Source organism: Malus domestica, chromosome 16, assembly GCF_042453785.1.
Source record: "Malus domestica chromosome 16, GDT2T_hap1".
Lineage (NCBI taxonomy): Eukaryota > Viridiplantae > Streptophyta > Magnoliopsida > Rosales > Rosaceae > Malus > Malus domestica.
In genome coordinates, this window is record NC_091676.1 from 4,173,871 (window position 1) to 4,194,615 (window position 20,745).

The following is a 20,745-nucleotide window of genomic DNA, read 5'->3' on the forward strand; positions in this document are numbered from 1 at the left end:
CGTCAACTGTTCATCCTCAAGGATCAAGCCCCAACGGCCCCTTTGGATCGACAACATCAACGAATCCGCTCATCCGCTGTTCATCAAGCCCAAGCCTCGACGGCCCTTGAAGAAAGCGTTCATCGTTCATCGTTCATCAACTGTTCATCCTCAAGATCAAGCCCCAACGGCTCCTTGAAGATCCGCTCAATCGTTCTTCTAAGATCAAGCCCCGACGGCCCTTTGGATCAACAATCATCCACCTTCAAGCCCAAGCCTCAACGGCCCATTGAAGAAAGCGTTCATCGTTCATCGTTCATCAACTGTTCATCCTCAAGGATCAAGCCCCAACGGCCCCTTTGGATCGACAACATCAACGAATCCGCTCATCCGCTGTTCATCAAGCCCAAGCCTCGACGGCCCTTGAAGAAAGCGTTCATCGTTCATCGTTCATCAACTGTTCATCCTCAAGATCAAGCCCCAACGGCTCCTTGAAGATCCGCTCAAATCCACCTTCAAAGATCAAGCCCACGGCCCTTTGAAGAAACTTCCAACTGTTCATCCAAGATCAAGCCTTGACGCCCCTTAGATCAACGAAACACCTACCAATCAACACCTTACGGAGATCGAATCAGAGGATAAATTTGAGAGAGATTGTAACCCAAAACTATCAAATCACAAATATTTGTTTGTGCACGTTTTGTTCTTGTCTCTTTCGTTTCAGGAATTTTCCGTGTTCACAACCGCTTCTTTCATGTTTGTTTTTAGAAATAATAGCGTTAGTGGAGGAATTTATCAATAATAGCAAAAGATTCACTCTTAATTTCAAAAATGTCATTTTTTATAAAAACTTTTAATTGTATTCAAAATCTCACTTAAATAGACACAAATACCTTTAATTAAAGTGGATAATGGTCCAGCCAGAACTGCTGCATACAATTTGCTAAAAACAACGGAAGCAATTATGTTCAACTACAAAAGCAATTTGGATAAAAACTACATAAGCAATTATGCTAAAGTTACATTAGGTAATTTACATAATAACTACATTGCATAAACACTTGAGAACAAATAAAAATGTACCCAAATACATACAGACCCATAGCAAAGAACCACAAATCAACGACATTTAAGTCTTATCTATTTCTCTCCCAAAAATCAACGAAACCAAAGAACCAAAAAAAGATACCGACTGAAATATGGAATAAATTAAAAAAATAAAAAGAAAACGTAAATGAGGAAAAATGAAAAAAATTTAACCATCTACACCTACCGTCGTTTAGGGCTACACAAGTCTCCACTAGCAACGATGCCTCCTGACACGCCCCGACCCTGATATTCCCTGAATACCAGGACCGACACGTGCTGGCCGACATCCGGGGATGACGAAAGCCATTAATTGATACAAAAGCTAAGAATAAGAAATAAATAAGGGTTAGAAATTTGAAATACAATGAGTTAACAGTTTAGGAACGTGCTCAGAGCATACAACTAAATCTAATCACTAAAAAGAATTAAGATAAAATTTAATGAATAAAGGAGTGAGTCCTACATTCGAGAGGATCCGAAGATGCTGCTGCGGAAGTGTCTTCACGCCGGGATTATGTGCCTTGATTCTAAGTCCTGAATGGGGGCGCAAAACAAAGGTGAGTGGACCAAGTTTATATATATAATAATAAAACAGTTATCAAGATACTAACCCCCAAAGTTTAATAATGAAAACAACTAGTATAATAAATGATGGATTTAAATCAAAATCCTAGCATGCCAAAATATCTCAAAAGTCACATCGCGGAAACGCATCGCGGAAATCAAAACAGTAAACGCAATCATAAATCGTCTCGTAAGCGCGGTGTGCTGCTAGTAAGATCACCGAATAAATATAACTCCCGGCCCAATGCCTGCACCTAAGTCTCTGCGCCCGTAGCCAGAGATAACTACCACCCGGCCCAATGCCTCTTCGTGTCCCTCAGCCCGTAGCTAGGGATTATTTCTCCCGGCCTAAATGCCAACACCAGATCCTCGCCCCAGGCGGCATAGTGTCCACTATGTACGCACAAAATGTTACGCCTCTCGTAAATAACCACTTCATAGCATAGGTTACCGATCATCGTCTACACTATAAATAGGGGTTCAAAACATGTTCTAGCATCCTATCGTCATCTGTCAGATAGTCTACCAGTTCATGATTTTTATAGAAAATACGATATATTAAAATATAGCTCAATATAGGCTAATAATTAATTCCTCACCAAAACACGAGACGATAATCAATATATTAAATCATCAGGCTTCACATAAATCAAATCATAAATTCGTAGGCATGCTAATCATTTATGCAATTAAATTATCAAATCATGTAATTTTAGAAGGAGTCCACTCACAGTACTTAGTTGCCAAAAGCTGCGCCACCAGCGAAGACGGAAACATCACAATAATTGCCCCTAAGCACATTAAAGAGTCCAATAAATAAAACTATATAATAGCAATTGAATTTGGGAAAACGGACATTGGAAACGGATTCAGAATGTCGAATTACCCTAAGAAGGGTCCCAGACGAAAACCCGAAAAGTCAACCCTAAAGTCAACGTTGACCGGGGGTCAACGGTCAAACTAGGTCAAACGGGTTTTAGGCTTGAACCCGGATTAGGGTTTAGAGTTTAAATAAAAATAGGGGATTTGGGATTGGATGGGTTTAGGGTTTTAAAGGATTTTAGGAACCTAGGATTTTTGGGTTTAGGGTCCTAAGGTTAAAGGGTTTAGTGCTTAAGGCCCTTAAGTTAAAAGGGTTTGGGAAAGGGCTGAAAGCCCATTCAGATTGGCCCAAGGCCTTAATTCTAAAACATGAAATAAATAAAAACCTCAAAAGGTTTTTGGGTTGGACTAATGGGCTGCGGGCCCTAAATCTAATGGCCCGAAGGCCTTTTGGGTCCTAAACCAATAACAAATAAATAAAAACAATTAAAAGGATTGGGCTAGGGCTTTGGGCTTATGCAATACGGGCTTAAGGCCCGTGGGTTTGAGAAACGGCCTGAAGGGCCTGGTTTTCCGAAGAAGAAGGCCGGAAATTCGGCCGGAAAACCACCCCACTTTAAACGGCCATAATTTTGTCACTACTCAACGAAATCAAGCGAGACAAAAACGAAAGTTGTAGCCCTGGAAGAGACGAATAGAATGATACCTCACACGACGTCTAACTCGCCGTGGTTTGGCCGGATATTGCCTCGAAAGCCTCAGAGGTCGCCGGAAACTGGGTAAGATTCAAATGAGTATAACGTCTTCAATACTCAATGAAATTGAGTGAAACAAAAAGGAAAGTTATAGTACTCGACAAGACGAAGAAATTGATACCTTGCACGCCGGCCAACTCGCCGTGGTTTGGCCGGAAATGGCCTCGAAAGCCGTCGGACTCGCCGGAGGTTATTTTCTTTTTTTCGCCGAGTTGCGCAGAGGCAAGAGGAAGAGGAAAGGGACGAGGTTTAGATGGTGAGTTCTCAGCAGATGGCGTGGCTGAGTGTTGATCGGGGAAAAGAGTTGCAGCGAGGGAGAGAGATGAGGTCCGAGAGAGAGACACGGGAGAGTGAGGTAGAAAAGAGAGCTGAAAGAGGAGAGAGACCGGGGAAAAACCAAAAAAAATCATAAGGTGGGCCCCACGGGCTCACCAATTAAGGCTTTAAAACAATTTTTTTAAAATATAAAAGGGGTTGGGGTGTTTCACCTCCATTATTTCTTAGATTTTGCCGTTAGAAATTCATCTAATAGGTTTTGATTTTTTTTATTTATTGGATTTTAAAGTTTTAGAGTATTTGTGTCTATTTAAGTGAAATTTTGAATATATTTGAAAGTTTTTATAAAAACTGACATTTTTGAAATTAGAGACTAATATTTGGCTATATTTGATAAATACTTATATTGTTAAATGTTAAAAGAGGATGTCACATCCCAGCCCGGGATCCCCGGCCCCCACCACATCCCGGGCTCGACTCTGCTGTAGCACGATATTGTCCGCTTTGGGCCCCGACCACGACCTCACAGTTTTGTTTTTGGGAACTCACACGAGCAGAACTTCCCAATGGGTCACTTATCCTAGGAATGCTCTGGCCCCCTTCTCACTTAAATTGGGAGTTCCTACAGAACCCGAAGCCAGTGAGCTCCCAAAATGCCTCGTGCTAGGTAGAGATGAAAATATATATATAAGGCTTACAAGATCCTCACCCATGGGCGATGTGGGATCTTTCAATCCACCCCCCTTTAGGGGCCCGACGTTTGCAGCACACTTTCGGCCAAGGATTGTCTCTGATACCAAATTGTCACATCCTAGCTCGGGGATCCGGGCCCCCACCACATCCCGGGCTCGACTCTGCCGTAGCACAATATTGTCCGCTTTGAGCCTCAATCATGCTCTCAAGGTTTTGTTTTTGGGAACTCACGCGAGTAGAACTTCCTAGTGGGTCACCCATCTTGGGAATGCTCTAGCCCCCTTCTCGCTTAACTTCAGAGTTTCTACGAAACCCGAAGCCAATGAACTCCCAAAATGCCTCGTGCTAGATAGAAATGAGAATATACGTATAAGGCTTACATGATCTTCACCCTTGGACGATGTGGGATCTTACAGAGGAACTCTTTAGAGATTGAATCACATCAAAATACATAAACATTATTATTTTCTACCGCAACGCTCTTTTAATGTTGTTTTCTGTTTGGTTATGTGGAATTTTTTTATTGTGGACTGAGAGTGAAGGCTGTCTTATAGTCTTTAAACTCTCACTCATTCAATACTATATTTCTTTTAAATAAATTAGGTGATTTTTTATAGAGCAATTTAATCTTTCAATGGCGTTTCTTTTCTACTTTTACGCCTCTTAAATATTTAATATTTGATTTCCTAAGTTTTGTGACGTTTTCTTTTCTTTACTTTTATTGTTGCAATCATCATCTTGATATGATTTTTTTTCCCTTTTTTGTAATGATCAATGCAGGCTGGGGACTGGTTAAGCTGATTCAAAAACTGAAGGCGTGACATGAGTTCTGATTGTTCTTGCTCCGAATCAAAAGATCCTAAAGAAAAAAACGTTGACAATGCCAATATAGTGATGGGAGCTTCATTCATAACTCGTACAACAAAGTATGTTTTCAGATTTTGAATAGTCCCCCTTTTATTACTTTCCGTAATTTGTTAATTCTATCGGCCTCCTTGCAACTTGCAACTTGTTGGCTTTGTGGTATAATCAAACATTCAAGGGTCAATAGGTCTTAAGTTCAATTGACACCTTAATATTTCTGAGTTTCTCTGCATCTTATGATTTATCTCGGTTGAATCCATTGAATCAAGTAGTGAAATCTGATAATCATCTAATTAATATCTATTTTTAGATTGAGAAATAGAGAGCATCAATCAGCAATTGGAGAAGAGATTATTCAGTCAATTCATCTAATTAGGTTGCAGAAGCATCTTCAATACCCATTGGGGCACCTCAGATTGCACAATCTGGCACTACTACTGTTCAAGTCCGAGTTGTCCAACCCCCTCCACGCAAGAGGGACTAAATGAAGGGTTAATATTTAATAAATCAAAACCCTAACGAGTCCTTAAAGAAATCATCATCTGGAAAAGAAGCCACAGGACTTACTTATATCTATGATTTATTAGAATGTGAAGACGAATGTCCCACATGCTTGGAAGGTGATAATTAATGCAGTGAAATCTGGTTCCTTGTGGCAGAATATTAGTGAAATATATGTGTTTAGCCTTTTATTATCTGACTTTAGGATATAATTATCTTATGCTGAGGGTTCTTCTATTTTTTGTAACGACTGCAGAATACACAACTGAGAATCTAAAGACAACCATGGAGTGTTCTCACCATTGCATTACCACCTTTCTTGAATTTCTGAATGGATGGAGAGAAGCTCAACCTGCCCAATTTGCACGTTAAGAGTAACCCTAATTCAGAAAGTGCCTAATATAGGGTAGTGGTAGAATCTCTTTGGTCCATAACTTGCCCAAGTGAAAATTATTGGCCAAACCATACCTGAAATATTTGGATTTTGAAACTTCTTCCAACTAAATTTAATCCAATCGACAAACTTTGTGTTGCATCAGACCGTCGTTAAATTGATTTTCTAGGTCATGATATTTAGTGAAACGTCTTGAGACTCAACAGAAAAGTAGAGCTTTTTCTGGTCACCCAATCATGTAGATGCATATTGAAAGGCAGGTCACCGTTGTGTGTTAGATTCTTGTACTTATATATGCTCCTTGAACTAATCCCTTGTTCGATTCCTTTTGTGCAATTCTTTCTTCTTGAAAGAGTGAGGCTGTAAGTGTTCTATAAGTTTCCGGCTTAAAGTATTTGTCCAATTGAGCAATGAATTATTACATCAGTTACTGTTTCTCATGAATCTTGTTTTTTTATTTTTCCTTTCATGTGCTTACTTACATTACATGTATCTTAATCAAGCATTAAACTCCAAAATCCTAAACGAAAAAAGAAAAATCCTAAATTCTTCCGAAGTCACCTCAATTATAGATACCAAAATCCTAATTTAATAAATGTTTTTTATCCAAAATAATTCCTCAGATTGGCATATGACATGCCCCAATCCTGATATTCCCCGAACACCAGGATAGGCACGTGTTGGTTGACATCCGAGGGTGACGAAAGCCATTTATTGAGTGCAAATGCTGAAAACAAGGGATATATAAGACTTATAAATGGAAAAGAATAAAGAATATGCATTTAAGAAACGTGTTGAGAGTATACAAATAACTAGAATACTAAAATAAATAATATAAAATTGAATGAATAAATAATGGGTCCTACACCGAGAGGACTCGAAGATGCCTATGCGGAAGTGCTTTGACACCAGGATTGTATGCCTTGATTCTAAGTCCTGGAGGGGGCGCAAAACAAACATGAATTGACCAAGTTAATATATATATATATATATATATATATATATATAATAAAACAATTATCAACATACTAATCCCCAGGCTTTATGAAAACACATATATATCATGATAAACATAAGTTTTCCAAAACCTAGCATGTCGTGCAATGTCTCAAATCATAACTTGTATATATAATAATCACTAGTGAATGTCCAATATCTCTCTAGGCCCCATGCCGGCTCTCCATCTCAAACAGATAGAGAAAAATTACCCCTAGGCCCCATCCCGGCTCCTTATCTCAAACAGATAGAGAAAAATTACCCCAGGCCTCATGCTGACTCTCCGTCCATGTGCTAATAGCCAGAGGGAAAACACTTCAGCCCTATGCCAACACCATAACCGTCGCCCGGGACGAACCAGAATCTATCCCTCGTCTCGTAGCGGAATATGGACTACTAGGTAAGAACAAAACCATTGAACATACATATTTTGAAAAACAACTTCATAGTATAAAGTCATCCATCATCTATACCATAAAGAGGTGTTCTAAACGTGAATATTATATCGTCATCCATCAGATATTCTATAAGAACACGGGTTATAGGAAAAATAGTAATAATTCAAACTAGCCTCAATAAACTTGTTATCTCAAAGTGTTTCATAGAACATAATCGTTAAATCATGCTTTTCCATGTATGAATTTCTACTATTAAAACATGCATTTGTATTCAATAAATGGCTTTCGTCACCTTAGGGTGTCAGCCATCACGTGCCTATCCTGGTAATCAGGGAATATCGGGATCGAGGCGTGTCAGTTTGGTATCAGAGCCACTCTGTTGTGTGGTGCGAGTGTGTCGACGTGAACGTCGGACCCTTAAGAGGGATGAATTGTAACATCCCACATTGACCAACGAAGAGGGGGTGATGTGCCTTATATGTACATGTTCACCTCCATATAGTACAAGGCCTTTTGGGAACTCACTGGCTTCGGGTTCCATCGGAGTTCCGAAGTTAAGCGAGTTTGGGTGAGAGCAATCCTAGGATAGGTGACCCATTGGGAAGTTCTCGTGTGAGTTCCCAGAAACAAAATCGTCAGGACGTGGCCAGGGCTCAAAGTTGACAATATCGTACTACGGTGGAGTCGAGACTAGGATGTGACAGCATAACTCCTCACTTTGGTCACTGAGATTTAAAATCGATAGAATTAGTTCCAGAGATTGTCTACCATCAATCATTTTAGTCATTCATGACAAATCTCTGTTAAATTGAAAAAATCATCAGTTCAAGAGAAGGGGTTGATTTGAAAAAATATCTTTAATTTAATGGACATTTCTCAGAGAAGAGACAAACAGATAGAGTTTAGCTCGCACATAGAGTTTGAAATCGATAGACAGAGAGTTTAGCTCACACATTTACTCAATATTTCTCAGGTTTTTGGCATGAATATAAATAGATTTACAGAACACTTTCAAAGTTCAATTCCTCATATATGGATTGCTACTACGTTCAGGGTTGGTCCAAATTTACCAAGAAACCAGAAATTTAATACAGAAATAGCACACATATGTAGTTTTGTTTTCTTTCCATTTAATTCTTCCACCTTTTTCTAACGATTGATGATCAAGCAGCAAAGCATCCGAGATGGCATTCATATAATGGTTCCAGAGTCAGGTCCAGCTGGTTCCTCCTCACTTGAAGGAATTCATCTTGCTGCGTCCCCCTGCATATCATATCGTATGCATTGCATAAAAACAAGTTAATTAGGGTTGATACCAAGTTAATTAACTTTCTTAACTGATTCATCAATACTGCTTCGTCAAACAGATTTTATATAACAATATTAACATACTAGGAGCATCTCCTTATGTGTAGCACTCATACATCTCTTATTGGCTGAAAGCTCTCCAATAATTTAGAGAGGATTTAATACTCATCTTGACCTGAAGATTTAAATTACATTTTTTTTACAAGATGAAATTTACATCTTCCATTTAGAGCAAAAACCACATTTAGATTTCCCAAAAATGTAAATGGAATGTAAATGTGATTTTTACATCTCAAAATTGCATATTTCCATTGGAATTGCTCTAGTAATAAATAAATGAAAACTTTAAAAAGACAAATTAACAGGCCCCTAGAATTAAGAATTTTATGTGGGAAGAATAATCACCCATTGTTTAGACATGGAAGTGGCTGTGGAAGCAGGTCAAGGCCATGGTTCTGCTGCTCCCAGTTTTGAACCTGGGGCTGAGCTGCAGCCTTCTCCTTCTCCTTTATCTATTTCCACAATTTATATGAATTAAAAACAGAAAAATGAAAAGAAAAATTATCACGTCAAAAACCATCCAAGTTAAAGCCAAATATAAGCCCCAGACCACAACCCTAGCTGACTCAGTGATAAAATAGTATAAGCATATTATTACCTTCTTTGCTAGCAAGTTATTTTCCTCCTGTATCGCCTTTCTCTGTCACAACGCACAAGATCAAAAACATTTGAATGAGCTACCGAACATATATCCTCCACAGTACCCTTTCTCTTTCTCTCGCAGTCTAAACGTATTTACAACAGAAAAAAGAAAAAAATGCTATAGGTGCCCTTACCTTTCTCTGAAGCTCAGAGATGGATTCATTCATGAGTTGGTTCTGAAAGAAATTAAGAGAACACTTTAGTGTCATCAAACTCAAAATTAGTCTAGTGCAAGTACAAATGCACAATTAATAGAGATTGATTCTCATTAGTAAGCATATATGAGTACGTACTTTTCTTAATCGAATTTGTTTAAGAGCGGTGTCAAGCTGTTGCTCCAAATTTTGGATTTCCTTGAGAGTCAAGGAATCCAGGTCTTCTCCCAAATAGTGCCTATGGTTTCTTTGCAAAACCTCAGCCTTAGCCTTTAGTCTGGAATATTCAAAGGTCCAGTTACCCTGCGCATCATGAAATTGTTCGAGTAATTAGTTATAACACTATCAAAATAAGGCGTAGCAGTTAATTAGTATTCGGAGATTGATGGCATGGCATGGCAAACCTGTGACTCAAAATCTGGTTCGACTAGCTGTCTTTCGGCGTAAGAGTATCTTTCATAGCGTTCGAGGATTTGCTCCATGCTGTACATGCATGATCAGCAATATCAAACATATGAAAAGTAGTAAATAGTATCTAGATAGAAGAATGCAACCTGCTCCTCTATCAAAAAACCCCATCTTAATGAATTGATTGATTAATAATTTGATTGAAGTTATGAAAACACTTTGAATGGAGTATATTCATATGATTAAGAAAATTAATCATGATCATCATCACATGAAATAATGTTGATTAAATTACAATCAATGCCAGGCAGTACAAACCTTGGAGTTGCAATAGTCTTGCACTTTTTATTCTTGTTTTCGGTTTACAGTCGAGCAAGCATCTAGCATGCATGTCATCTCTAACAGGTTCCAATACTACTACAGATGTGAGTGTGTGTGCGTATGTAAATATAATCAACTAGGAGACTGTTAATAACTTAATATATAGCTATATGTATATAATTAGCAAAGATACTGTTATGTATAGGACAAGTTAACCTATTTAATGGTCGCCTAGCTTCAAATAATTTGAGCTTCTGTTGAAGACTGTATTATTTAAATAAATATCTGAGATTTACTTCACCAGGCTTCTCGTTTTCTGGGTTTTCCTTTCATTTCACTTCAGATATTCTATAATTAAACCACAATATTCAAACTATATTATGTACTTGGTCCGTGCCATCGCCTTCTCTTTCTCTCAGGGGTATTATATATTATATATGTTAGTGGATATTCTCCTGCTGGGATTCTACTTGCTGCTGCTTCCACTCCTTGTTTGATGTTTTTACTTTTGCTGACAAAAATTTTTCTGCTTACCCATTACCATATATTCCAGAATCCATTAATTTAATTTAATATCACTAACAAAGATCACAATTAGTAATGATATATTATACTATAGCAAATCGCTCCTTAATCAAGCAGGCAAGTTTAATCTCTTCACATTTGTTAGGTTCAATTTAGTACGAAAAACTATAAAATAAGTACCGATCAACATGTTTCTTTTGTCAGAGGCAACCACTAAATTTTAGACACGCATTAAGTAATTTAGCCAAAAAAAGAAAAGCATAAGAGAAGTACGTCTAGCTATTTTATAATTACAAAATACTTTATATCAAATCAGCACCGCTTTCATCGATCTTCTAATTACCTTGCAGGAACGACATCTCAGTTGACCAGCATTAGATTATGAAAAATTAACAACTCCAGTTACTTCATCTACAATCAACTTATAGTTAACAGAGTTCTACCTTTGGACAGCTCAGGGTTAACCATTGACCAAATTATAAGATCACACGTATATAGTACAACCCTAATTACAAATTTGTAGTGAAAGAAAACAAAACAAAAATATGCAAAAACAGAAAACATAACAGACTAATAAAGCAAGGTGTATGAAAGCTTTTTAGCTAGGTTTAGCTCGATCTCTCAAGCAACGTTTCTAAATCCTTTTACTTTCTTATAGATACAAATTTCTCGCGTACCTTCGAAATTTTCGGAAAATAAAAATTAGGTTTTTTTCTTTGGTGGAAATTTTAGCTAGGTTTTAGTAAATAAAATTCGAGAGGAGGAGATATAATCAATTAATAAAATAGTATACCATGAATCTGTGGCGTACTCAAAGAGCTTGCCCTTGTTGGAGAAGACAATCAAAGCAACCTGAGCATCACACAAGACAGAGATCTCATGAGCCTTCTTCAGCAGCCCAGTTCTTCTTTTGGAAAAAGTCACCTGCCTGTTGATCTTGTTCTCTATGCGCTTAAGCTGAACTCTACCTCTCCCCATGATTAAATACTTATGGACTCTCAGTTGCCACTCAACTCTTTCAACTGCTTGTTCTCTGTTTTTCTTTCTCAAAAAACCCAAACAACCAAAAAAGAAAGACAACCCAGAAACTGAAATACTAAGCTGTGCTATTTATATGCAAAAAGAAAGAAATACAGTTATAAATTAATGGATTTCTTCTTCTAAGCAAATATCTGAAGGTGTCTGAGAAAGTGTATGTGCTAGTAGCTATCTATACACACATTTGATTTGATGATAGATAAAGCGGTTTTGTGAACACAAGTGGTTTTGGGAAAACCGGTGGGATTTCTAAGAAGTGTTGTCGATTTCTGATTGGTTGAGGTACACCGTGCAGTCGTTTTCTCTCTTTCCAACAGGGCTAGTAATTGGAACCACAATTTTATTTTTCTTTCACACTGGTGTAGATCACTACTTACTGACTTCTATTCGGACACAAAGAGTCTCGGGCATGCTTTGTACGGACGGCCTTTAGAGTTACCATTGCCTTATTGCTTGACGCGTAACCAGCGAACGTAAGTACGCACAGTGCCACATTTTATACGGTGAAAATTACTGTGATTTGACCCCATTAGTACATGGTGGGTTGAAAAATTGTTTGTTTTTGGCCAGAGGAATTATACTGCTCGTTGGTGTCCCACATTTCAACAATGTGTTCATGATCTTTGTCCCCAAAAAAAAACAATGTGTTCATGATCAGTTTGACACGAAAACAATATTTAGTTGTCAATCTCTGTCTCCTTTACGGTTTATATTATTCAATATATTGAGATACACTGTTAGTCTCTTATGAACTGAAAATGATTAAGCTAACTCATTTTTCCTACATAAAATGAGGAGGGGATCATTTGGTTACCATATTGTTAGTGAAATATATGTATGCATGTCATGTTAACATCGTGTTATATATATATATATATATATATATATATATGAATAATAAAGAGTTGAAGGAAGTTGAGACTATTTTTGTTAGAAGTGTTTTTATTAAAAACATGTATAATATTAATCCTAGTGCTACAGGGAAGAATGATATGTTTTTTCTAGAAAATGCTTTTATAACCTACAAATATTAACGTTTTCTTTCAAATGTAGTAAAAAAAACGTTTTTTATTGTCAGAAAAGACTTTTAACCATTTCAGAAGCAATAATTTTAGATTCTCAATTAAGTTTTAGTTAATTATTTGCTTAATAATCTCAAACAGATTTTAAGATGTGCTGTCTCTTTCTAACTGATCATCACTTTGCTTTTAACATTTATCTTCTCTTATTTTCTTACGTAGTTCATCTAGCATGACTATGTAGACCCACAAAAAAAAAAATCTAGAATAATTATATGGGGTTCAAAATTGTTTCCCTAACCAAAGCATAATTGGGAGGACGCACCAACCAGGCATCCATTAGTAGTAATAGAGTTGTAATTGAATGATTCAATTGGACCCCAACCACCCTACAAATTGAAAAGAGTCCGCCGTTTATGGCCCTGTCACCCACCAATTATAAGTATGGCTTTACATCTTCGCCGTCCTCCACCTCAATTCTGAAACCCACGACGATCTCTCATCAAATTTTAAACATCCCTTTACATCTCCTGGACACCCCAACAGTGAGTTATGCTCTTTCTTTTCATCGTCTTCATCTTTGTCCGCACAGAAGATCATACCAATTTAGATTTTTTTGTTTACTACTTGGAAATAACTTTTTTTTTTTTTAGATTCAGCAATGTATTATGTGCATGATCTCATAGTAGTAGACAAGTTTATATATTTATATTATATAATATATTCCCCAATTTAGTACAATTGAGTAATTTTCACCATCCCCTTCATCCATTGCCCCAAATAGGCAAAGACGATTAGATGTCGCCATGCGTTTGCTCATTTGGTAATACAAAGGAAATTTTCAGGACACAACAATCGTGATGAATTACGGTAAGTGTTCAATTGTGTGATCAGCCTCACAAAAATCACACAAGCATTTCATACCCATTGGTAATAGGTAAAGTGAAAAGGCTAAAAGGACATTTTTAGGGCACGACTTTCCTGATGAACATTAGTAGGGCACAAGTGTTCAATTGTTTGATCTGTCTCACAAACACCACACAAGCGTTTTATACTACTCATTGGTAAAAGGTAAAATCCAAATGAAATTCTTAGGGCACAACAGTCGTGATCAGTTCTTGTGCATTAGTCTCACGAATGAATGAACCCTTCTATAACATTAAACGATACGAGGCAGCAAATTATTAATAAGTGAAACAACACCACTTTACTCTTTGATTGATGCATGATTCCTATAAATTCAGAGCATCCAACCAGGGATGAATCCCCGACGACTTTGTTCCGATGACGTTGCTACATTCACCTCATCATTTGTTACTGCTGGAGTACTGTAGCTGTAATAGTTAATGAACACTTTAGATGACAGCTAAAAAAATTAAGGCAACTGAATTTTATTAATTAACGTTGCAGAAAAATTCATACGCTTGACAAAAATCTCTATAAGATATATGGTTACCCGATCTGCAATGTATTGTTGAATTGCAAATGCTCAGGGAATCCTTCTAATTGAGCAGCCTGGTGATGGCTATTCCATGATCGTTGAAGGTCAGCAGTACTTTCTTCCAACTGCAGAACACGAAAATTTACACCCCAAATTAACCAAATTAGTTATCTGAAAAACTTATTAAATGGAATAATTAACAAGATTCAAGAATCCATATGAAGAAACAGTTAGATGATAACATACAGTTATTAAAAGAAAGGCCTCGATCGTTTGCTGTTAGCGATTGGATTGGAATGAATAACTTACTATATTCAAGGCACATTGAAGGAAGGAATGAAGGGTAGTGTCCAACTTGAAGATGGAATATGACTCGTGAAGTAAACTTATATATTTCAATCCCCAAAATGGTAGGATTAGAAAACATATGTCATTCATATCTAATCCCCTTATGACCCCTAATATGAAAAATCGTTCTCCTTTACTTTCAATATCCCTTGAGTTTTATAAGTTAACCAATCCATTTCAACCCTAAGAACCAAACGAGCCCAATAGTGCTTTGCATTACTATAGTTGTACAACTAAGGATAGGAAATCTATATGATGAGGACTATATTAGATTTTGCCTTGAAATGTTGTAATCATTTAATGAACAGCTAATTAAGAAGTATTATACAGCATGATGAATTTCCATTGCATGAAAAACAAAAATGAGTAATGGTCAAATAGCTGAGAATGCAGCAGTAGTTTGGTATTACGTACCTTCCTTCTCAGTCCAGTGTTTGCTTCCAGCAGCATTTCTTCCTGCACAATTAATTCTTAAAAGATTTGGTAACTTATATACACACATATATTATGTGTATACATATATATATGTTGTTTGCAAAATACTTACTTTCCTCTGAAGCTCAGAAATCTGAACATGCATAAATTGGGTCTGCCAACAAATGAAATGTAAATCGAGATTCTCTGTTAAGATTTCTTTTAACTAACTCGCCATCTTTTTCACGCTTATGGAACAAATTATTAATACCTTCGTGGACCTGATTTTCTTCAATGACATATCGAGTTGATTCTCAAGCTGCTGAAGCTCCGTCATGCCTAAATGAACCAAATCTTCCCCAAGAAAATGTCTAAAAACATGCCAATTAAAAGTTTTCATGAGCAATATATCAATTGTGTCCACTCTTTGCATTTTTCATGCGATCCTCGAACAAACTGTCTAATTTTATTTACAAAAGTTCTAGTGCAAATGTATCGCTATATACATATATATGTGTATGTGCAATATATATGATCGATATACGTAATACCTCTGCGTGCGTTGAAGGGCCTCTACTTTCGTTTTTAGCTTCAAGTAGTCTTGGTATCTACTCTGCTTGTGAACATGCATGGCACAAGTTCACCTTATGTCAAAAATCCGTAGGGCAGGATTTTGTGAAAGAAATTCCATTACCAATAACATAAAACTTAAACCAACCCCAATTTGTCCCTAACAGATTGAGAATAATTGAATAATGGATAATATAGGTTGCTTTACCAAACTTATGTCATTGCAGGTAATAGATGTATCCATCTTAAAGCTAATTACAAATGAGAAACTATCGGCAACCTGTTCGTCCTCAGCAGATTGACTTGCTCCCAGTTCTCCATAAGTGCATCTTTGATACCTCTCAAGCGTCTTCGCCATGCTGAAATGAAAGCAAAGCAACAATTATAGGACAGTGATCAGAATGCAAATTCAAAAGAGAAAAGAGCGCATGCATTTTGCACTGATTCAAGTGCCAGTAAAGAAAAGCCCAAAAGCATGCAACAGAATCTGGGAGCAAGACATTTGAATTAATTTTGTAGTTCCTAGTTTTTTTAATCACAATTGATATTACTACTCTAAACTACATAAATAATAGGGAAACATTTAAGCCAGGGATGCAATGAGTTGAAGAGGAAGACATTTCCACCAATACACAACCTTGGCAATTTTGTAGTTCCAAACTTAAGAATGAATTAAAGGATCAAACGGCCATATGATTTCAAATTTGAGTGATTTTGTTATAGATGATCTTTAAGGGAAAACCTAAAAGATAGATAGTTATATTGTAGAAATATATTATGAAGTTGACCCTAAGAAAGTGTGCCAAAAAATGTATGTTCCCCATCCTGACCTATGTATGTGTATGTATGTATGTGTGTGTGTGTGTGTATATATATTGCAATGCATATAAACGATCTTCAAATGTATACATTTGGAAGCAGAAATAATTTCTAATTCGAATTATTTTATGTATGGATGAGCTTCAAATGAAGCTTAAGAAACTGAATAGTTTCAATAACTAAGTTTATACAGTGGTGAAGCCCATGTAGGAATGCAAGTATTGGTGCAAGGTGCGACTACACCTATATATTTATTGAGATTGTCATAACTCCTCACTTTAGTCACTGAGATTTAAAATCGATAGAAGTGATTTATGAGATTATCAATGTCAATCATTTTGGTCCTTATGTGAAAAATATCTGTTAAACTGAAGAAACCACCAGTTCAATAAGAATGGTTGATTTGACAAAAATACCCCCAATTTAACGGAGATTTCTCATAAAATGACCAAAATGATTGACAGTTTGATTTTAAATTTGAAGGATCAAAATGAAGAGTTAAGCCAATCTTAAGGACCATTTTGGATAAATAACCTTATTCATTTGAGTTATGTTTTAGGGAAAGATTTGTAAGTACCAAGGGAATGTGGATTGCAAAGTATTTAATGAAGGTATTCAAAATATATTACAGGATCACTACAAAGACATAAACAATAGATTTGCAAGACAGAGATTCTCGGCCTCCCCTTCAATAGAATCAGATAAGCTTTCCCTCCAACCAGAAACCCTAACTTTGCAAACCTTCAGTCGTCGGTCCCTTGCTGAGGCTTGGACCAGCAGCAACCCCTCCCACCTCCTTCTAGCATCCCCTCCTCCTAGTCTATCCACCCCTTGCTTCCTACCCCCAGTCCTCTTGCTGCGACCCACACATTTTTTTTCCTTTCTTTCTGTGCCCCCGACCCTTCCATTCGCTGCTTTCTTTTTTTTTTCTCTATTCCTTGGTCTGCCTAGCACCTTCTTCCCTCACTCTTCTATGCGCAACATGTTTTCATGCCTTTGTTGCGAGCCTCTGACCCACCTCCCTAATTTTATTGCCATACAGGGCTCCTCCCTTGTTTAGGGCTTAGATATGCGGTTTTGGGTTGGTCTTTGGGTTGTTTTTGTGGGTATTTGACTTGCTTTTTTTGGTTTTTTGCTCTTCTTGCCTGGTTAATGGTGGTCATGCCTACCGGAGGTTTCATTTATTCGGATTCGTGTAGCTTCTATTTCCTGGGTGGGGTTGCACACGGAGCATTCCCAGCGGCGGCTTCCTGGGCACCCGCAGTGATAGTGTGCATATTTGCTAGCAAAATTTTCTCTTGGTTGTTTAGACTTTCCAAGGGCTCTGCCCTTGGAACTATCGTTTTGTCCTTTTCGGGTTCGTGGTGGTTATGGTGAGGATGGCGGTGCAGTGATATGGGTGGTCTTGGCTTGGCAACCCCTTTACCATTCATGTCATTGCCACTATTTCTTGCCATAACTGCGACCAACACCAGTTGAAGGAATTTCTGGTGGCTCTTGGTGCTATCATGTTTTATGCAGGTTTTTGGATTGTGGTGGCATTCCGACAACTTTGGTGGCTCTAGCTGGATCCCCATCCACCCCACCCTTTTGAGTTTGTCCCAGCTACAGCTAGCCTCGCACACCTTCTTACATTTCTGCACGTGCCTCTGCCTCTGCTACCCATGCCTACTGCTAAATTCCAGTTGCATCTCCATTGTGGACACGTCACCTTGTTTTTTTGGTTTTTTTAGTTTAGTTTTTATGACTGGTTTGTGTTGCTTCGGTAAGTGGTTTGTGTCGCTTCTATAATTTTGTAGTCTCGCTGTCTCAGGATGGTTTTGGTCTTTGGTATGTCACGTCTTGTCTATGGGACATATCAATCTTGGGATTCCTCATTCTAGTGGTATGATTTGTGTGATGGCCATATAGGGGTTTTAAATTATGTGTAATTTGTGCTTATTACCTCCAGATCAAGAAATTGATCACTGGAGCTTATGTACCCATATGGCATCCTTGTAAGTGGATGGTTATGGTAATGAAATTCTATCGTTTATGTCCCCCCCAAAAAAAAAATTTAGATTTGCAAATGACCGCAAGTGGCCCTCTACCACAGTGGTGGAGATGAGTGTTGCCCTTGCATCACGGCGTGGGTTCAAACCCATCAAACCCCGTTGGCTCTCTAATCTAACATCTAATCTAATAAATCTATTGTTTGACAGAACAAAAAAGGATTTGCAAATGACCCCTTCTAATCATTGTATCCACTAATTTAAGGTCCCTCCATTTAGTTTTTTATAGTGCATTTCTAGCTATATGTAGCCTAACTTCCTACTGTAGCCTAACTTCCTACTCCTCGTCCGAACATAACCTTGAGGTCTTATAATTATTGCCAATTATAGTTAAGACATACATTCAAATATGATTCTACACAACCAGTAGCTCTGATTATGATTTATATGTCTGAGTATTTGGCAAGAAATGAATTCCCTTAATAAGTTGAAGAGTACTTAAAGAATTTATAACCTAGATTACTATATATTGAGGTGAACAATTTTGAAGGATTATATTTAGCAATGGACTTGCACCAGTTAAAATTTTTTTACAAAAAATAAAATTGATCATATCAATCCTATCATATTTTTAGTTATTTAATTACGACCTTCTAAATTAAGTACTGATTTAAAGATATGATAATACATCTAACGAATTTATAGTGCAAATTTACAAGCCTTCCCCTATGATTGTATGAGTGAAAGTTAAATCCCATGAAAAATGAAGAACTCATCTCAAATTCGACAATGAAAAAGAGCATAAGCAAACAATTCCTCTATTAATTCACCCTTTCCCTCCCCAAATATTCATCCAAATCCAATAAAATTTAATTTCCAAGCAAATTTTTTTTCCGATATATTTCCCACACATATATTATTAATATATTGTATATATTCAGAAAATAGAGATATATACCTAGGGCCGCTGGAGAACTCAGAGAGCTTTCCACGGGTGGAGAAGACGATGAGAGCAACCTCAGCATCACAGAGAACTGAGAGCTCGTACGCCTTCTTTAGCAGCCCTTTCCTTCTTTTTGCAAATGTTACCTGTCGATTTATCTTATTCTCGATCCTCTTCAGCTCCACCTTCCCTCTTCCCATTCTTCTTTCAACTGGTAATAATATTTAAAATATAGTTCAGTAATATTTTATATTTTGTGTGTATATAAAATTATAGCTAGTTTGGTACTAGGTTTTCCTTTTTAATATTCGAGTTCTCTAGGGTAAGCTAAGTTAGGCTTTTGAGAGAGAGAGAGAGAACTTTTTGAGGAACTACCTTGTTGGGTGTTCCCTTAGCTGAACAGAGGAAAGAATCAAAGAATAAGCAGGAGTGTACTATGTCCTGTTGGATGTTATTTTCCCTTCTCAGTCACGACCGATGGAGTGTTGCTTTCTTTCTTTTGGAAGATGAAGTACTAAGGTCATTCATAATTTAAATGTTTATTACATAAAAATGTGACAGCAATGTCTAGCTCCATCTTAGACATTACCAACTTTAGGAGTTTTACGTGTCAGTGAGGAGAAATTCTGGAGTCTGGCATCCAGATCACGTGTTTGTGCGACCCCAGACACAATAAAGTCAACATACCCCACGCCTTGACAGTGAGGCTCACCACTACACCATGTAATGATCTCGCTCCCCTCTCACACCACCCTACCTCCAAGTCCCGGACGGAATAATTTCTCATGGATGAGAGGATGGCATGGGACCCAGTCAAACCAAAGCTAACTCAAACTTCACCAAAAAACTTATCTACGTAACCATCTCTTAAAATTCAACTCGAGTCACTTAGATTAGTTTTTTGGTGAAGTTTGAGTTAGCTTTGGTTTGATTGGGTCCCAAGCCATTCTCTCATCCATGATAAATTATTCCGTCCGGGACTCGGAGGTAGGGTGGTGTGAGAGGGGAGTGAGATGATTACATGGTGTAGTAGTCCAACTAAAACTCATCGGTGATATTGGTGGTGGACCTTTATGAAGCCTTAAAAGTTTATCATGGTATTATAGCAGACTATTCTTTCGACACGTCCTTGCTCCCGATTTATTGAGCTCTAATTTTCCCTCCTTAAGTTGGGCTTTTGAAAAATTGCACTAGCTCTAGCTTAAAGATATTGAATGACTAGACATTGAAAAGTTACGTCGGCTCTAGTCCCTAAATGATGATTGGTTTCTCGAAAAGTTTTGTTAGCTCCAGCATAATGACTTGACCATTTCTTGATGGGGGAATTGGTTTCTCTTGTGATCCCATGTGGGGCCACTCGTGAAGGGTGTACTGAAGAATAATATTTCAGATCGTTCATATGACAAAATATA

The 20,745-nt window shown here is 37.5% G+C and overlaps 2 protein-coding genes and 1 long non-coding RNA gene across 8 annotated transcripts; all 3 read right to left on the reverse strand.

Annotated features, from left to right (window-relative positions):
* Window positions 1-963: 963 nt before the first annotated feature.
* LOC139192681 (uncharacterized) lies at window positions 964-3,577 on the reverse strand. The gene is made up of 5 exons (XR_011576943.1): window positions 3,331-3,577; window positions 3,161-3,229; window positions 2,364-2,423; window positions 1,532-1,602; window positions 964-1,390 (listed from the first exon to the last, which is right to left on the reverse strand). It is a non-coding gene; the product is annotated as an uncharacterized lncRNA (long non-coding RNA).
* A 4,695-nt stretch (window positions 3,578-8,272) lies between these two features.
* Window positions 8,273-11,989, reverse strand: LOC114822006 (agamous-like MADS-box protein AP1). The gene is made up of 7 exons (XM_029095817.2): window positions 11,544-11,989; window positions 9,901-9,979; window positions 9,635-9,799; window positions 9,476-9,517; window positions 9,298-9,339; window positions 9,045-9,151; window positions 8,273-8,594 (listed from the first exon to the last, which is right to left on the reverse strand). Exons 1-7 carry the CDS (start codon window positions 11,726-11,728, stop codon window positions 8,495-8,497), a joined length of 720 nt encoding a protein of 239 aa, XP_028951650.2. The 5' UTR covers window positions 11,729-11,989; the 3' UTR covers window positions 8,273-8,494.
* A 1,780-nt stretch (window positions 11,990-13,769) lies between these two features.
* On the reverse strand, window positions 13,770-19,844 carry LOC114822005 (agamous-like MADS-box protein MADS2). Of its 6 annotated transcripts, none has more exons than XM_070815016.1 (9): window positions 19,709-19,844; window positions 19,349-19,544; window positions 15,861-15,939; window positions 15,562-15,623; window positions 15,282-15,381; window positions 15,144-15,185; window positions 15,011-15,052; window positions 14,264-14,373; window positions 13,770-14,141 (listed from the first exon to the last, which is right to left on the reverse strand). In XM_070815016.1, the coding sequence occupies exons 2-9, from the start codon at window positions 19,531-19,533 to the stop codon at window positions 14,048-14,050; spliced, it is 714 nt and encodes a 237-aa protein (XP_070671117.1). In that variant the 5' UTR covers window positions 19,534-19,544; window positions 19,709-19,844; the 3' UTR covers window positions 13,770-14,047. The 6 variants fall into 6 exon arrangements, with proteins under 6 accessions (XP_070671117.1, XP_028951647.1, XP_028951649.1 ...); XM_029095814.2 differs by having other exon boundaries at window positions 15,789-15,939; XM_029095816.2 differs by lacking the exon at window positions 19,709-19,844 and having other exon boundaries at window positions 19,349-19,666.
* Window positions 19,845-20,745: the final 901 nt, after the last annotated feature.

What these genes read in the sequence shown, in the direction of transcription:
- LOC114822006 (XM_029095817.2), bottom strand. Translation starts at nt 11,728, where the DNA reads ATGGGGAGAGGTAGAGTTCAGCTTAAGCGCATAGAGAACAAGATCAAC. An exon ending in GAGTACGCCACAGATTCATG is followed by an intron (nt 9,980 to 11,543) that starts GTATACTATTTT and finishes ATGCATGTACAG; the next exon opens with CATGGAGCAAATCCTCGAAC. An exon ending in ATAACTTGCTAGCAAAGAAG is followed by an intron (nt 9,152 to 9,297) that starts GTAATAATATGC and finishes TTGTGGAAATAG; the next exon opens with ATAAAGGAGAAGGAGAAGGC.
- LOC114822005 (XM_029095814.2), bottom strand. Translation starts at nt 19,533, where the DNA reads ATGGGAAGAGGGAAGGTGGAGCTGAAGAGGATCGAGAATAAGATAAAT. An exon ending in GCCCTTCAACGCACGCAGAG is followed by an intron (nt 15,382 to 15,561) that starts GTATTACGTATA and finishes GCATGTTTTTAG; the next exon opens with ACATTTTCTTGGGGAAGATT. An exon ending in AACAATACATTGCAGATCGG is followed by an intron (nt 14,142 to 14,263) that starts GTAACCATATAT and finishes TAACTATTACAG; the next exon opens with CTACAGTACTCCAGCAGTAA.